The sequence below is a fragment of the Benincasa hispida genome, chromosome 11 (assembly GCF_027475165.1).
Source record: "Benincasa hispida cultivar pf3 chromosome 11, pf3_genome.v1.1, whole genome shotgun sequence".
Classification (NCBI taxonomy): Eukaryota; Viridiplantae; Streptophyta; class Magnoliopsida; order Cucurbitales; family Cucurbitaceae; genus Benincasa; species Benincasa hispida.
The window spans coordinates 73,562,633-73,564,571 of NC_143488.1; the positions used below are offsets into that span (position 1 = coordinate 73,562,633).

Genomic DNA, 1,939 nt, shown 5'->3' on the forward strand with positions numbered 1-1,939 from the left:
TCAGGCCAGTGAAAGTTTAAGGCCTCATTGTTTAAGACCTGGAATCAGTTGTAGAGAGTAATTTATCTACTTTCTCGAAGGTCGGAAAGGAGTGAATTTCATCTTGTGTAGTTGTGTTCCCAGCTCCCTACTCGGACAAATCCCAAATGGTAGACTTATTGAGCTAGGTAACATAGGCGCTCTCATCCATTCAGATCAAAGGGTTGCCCTCATAAACAGGAGTTCACAACTCACTCAGGACTAAGGTCAAGTCACCTATAGTCATTCTAGTGAAATGTAAGTCTCTTTTAGTAGCGCTATTATATAGAGAGACTATTCATTTCGTGGTCCGGTCTTATACGAACTTTTTATATAGAATACCCCTGCTCACATGTCTCCACACGAATGATCAGGATCAGATCATTTATAGCACTTTACAACAATTTTAACAACTACAAAATAGGTTGTATTCGTAGTGTTACCATGATAAGTTACCCAAACTTATCCATCTACTACAGACCATTTAAGTTATTACTTAAACATGTTTCACCTGTATGTCAACTACATACATCTTTTAAGTTTCATAAAATAACCTTGGATACATTACAAAATTAAGTTCCTTTTCAAATCAAGAACTACAAATACATTTTTTTAATAAAATATAAGATTTCTATAAAGTAAGTCAGAGTCCTTCCACTGCCTTCGCTTAGACGACGTGCCCAGTTCCTATACGCATCATCATTTCACCAGCCACTAGCTGCCGTCAGGAATCATTTCCTTGAAATAAAGAACAAACATGGTTAGTGGCGCCTGAATCTATTATCCAGGTTGAATAATCATTCTTCACTAAGCAAGTTTCAAATACAAGTAAATCGCTTGGTCTTTTTCTTCTCCGCCAAGTATTTGAGTTTCAAATATAGTGGAAACGTATTCCTTTTGCAGCTTTGGCTTTATTTCCCTTTTGGGCAGTAGTTGGTGGGTTAGCCTTCCCGTGGCCTCCCTTCTTCTTCTTCCATCTTTTGGTGCTGAAAGAAGAGGGTACAAACTTAGTTCCAGAGGTCGAACCTCTATGGAACTTCTTTGAAGACGAGACAACATTTACCTCACCTTTTTGTTCCTTGAATTTCATTAAGGATTGATAACTCTATAGCTCGTTAAGCAGGGTGGTCAGGTTGTAGTCAATCTTGTTCATATCAGCATTGCTACGAAGTTGAAGAAAACTATCAGGTAAAGTTTCCAAAATGAAACTAACTTGACTTACTTCATCAATGATAGACCTATTCATCTTTACCAAAGTGGACCTTCATGTTCAAAACATGTTCTCAAACAAAGGCCCCTTATGGCATGCAGACATTAAAGATGTATTTGAGCACATCGTGCTTGAGCTGAGTGAACGATTGCCCAAACATTCCCCTCAGGGACTCTATGATCTCATGGACAATGAGCATGAGCTCATGCTTCTTAGCCAAGACCTCAGATAGCCTTGCCAAGATGTACAATCGAGCCTTTTTATTTGCCTGAACCCATCGCTCATATGTGTCCCGAACATTTCGAGTGGCATTGGTTGGTGGAACTGGAGGACACTCTTCAACCAGAACAAAGCATAGCTCATCGACGATTAGAACTGTATTGATTGTGTTTTTCCAGGTTGCATAGTTATCATCGTTTAATTTGTCGACAACAAGCATGTTTAATGTAGCAGAAGTCATATTGTAAAGATTGTTGATGTTGGGATTGGTATCCTAATTCTCCTAGAGTCCCATAGTTTGTAAACTTTACACATTGTTATGAATAAATAAGAGTTATTTTATTTGGCATTTACTCATATCCAATAAACATAGCTCCATGGTTATTGTATGGAAACTTAAGCATGTAATGAGATTTACAAGTGGATCATGCCTTAAGTGATAACCTAAAAAGGTCTATAATATAAGGATTAAGGAGGGATACCTAATCCTGG

The 1,939-nt window shown here is 38.1% G+C and overlaps 1 protein-coding gene across 1 annotated transcript; it reads right to left on the reverse strand.

Annotated features, from left to right (window-relative positions):
- Positions 1-1,316: 1,316 nt before the first annotated feature.
- On the reverse strand, positions 1,317-1,688 carry LOC150032881 (uncharacterized). The gene has a single exon (XM_090307065.1). It carries the CDS (start codon positions 1,686-1,688, stop codon positions 1,317-1,319), a length of 372 nt encoding a protein of 123 aa, XP_090163191.1.
- Between the last annotated feature and the right edge of the window lie 251 nt (positions 1,689-1,939).

Excerpts from the sequence above, each read along its gene's own strand:
- LOC150032881 (XM_090307065.1), bottom strand. The coding sequence starts at position 1,688 with ATGACTTCTGCTACATTAAACATGCTTGTTGTCGACAAATTAAACGAT.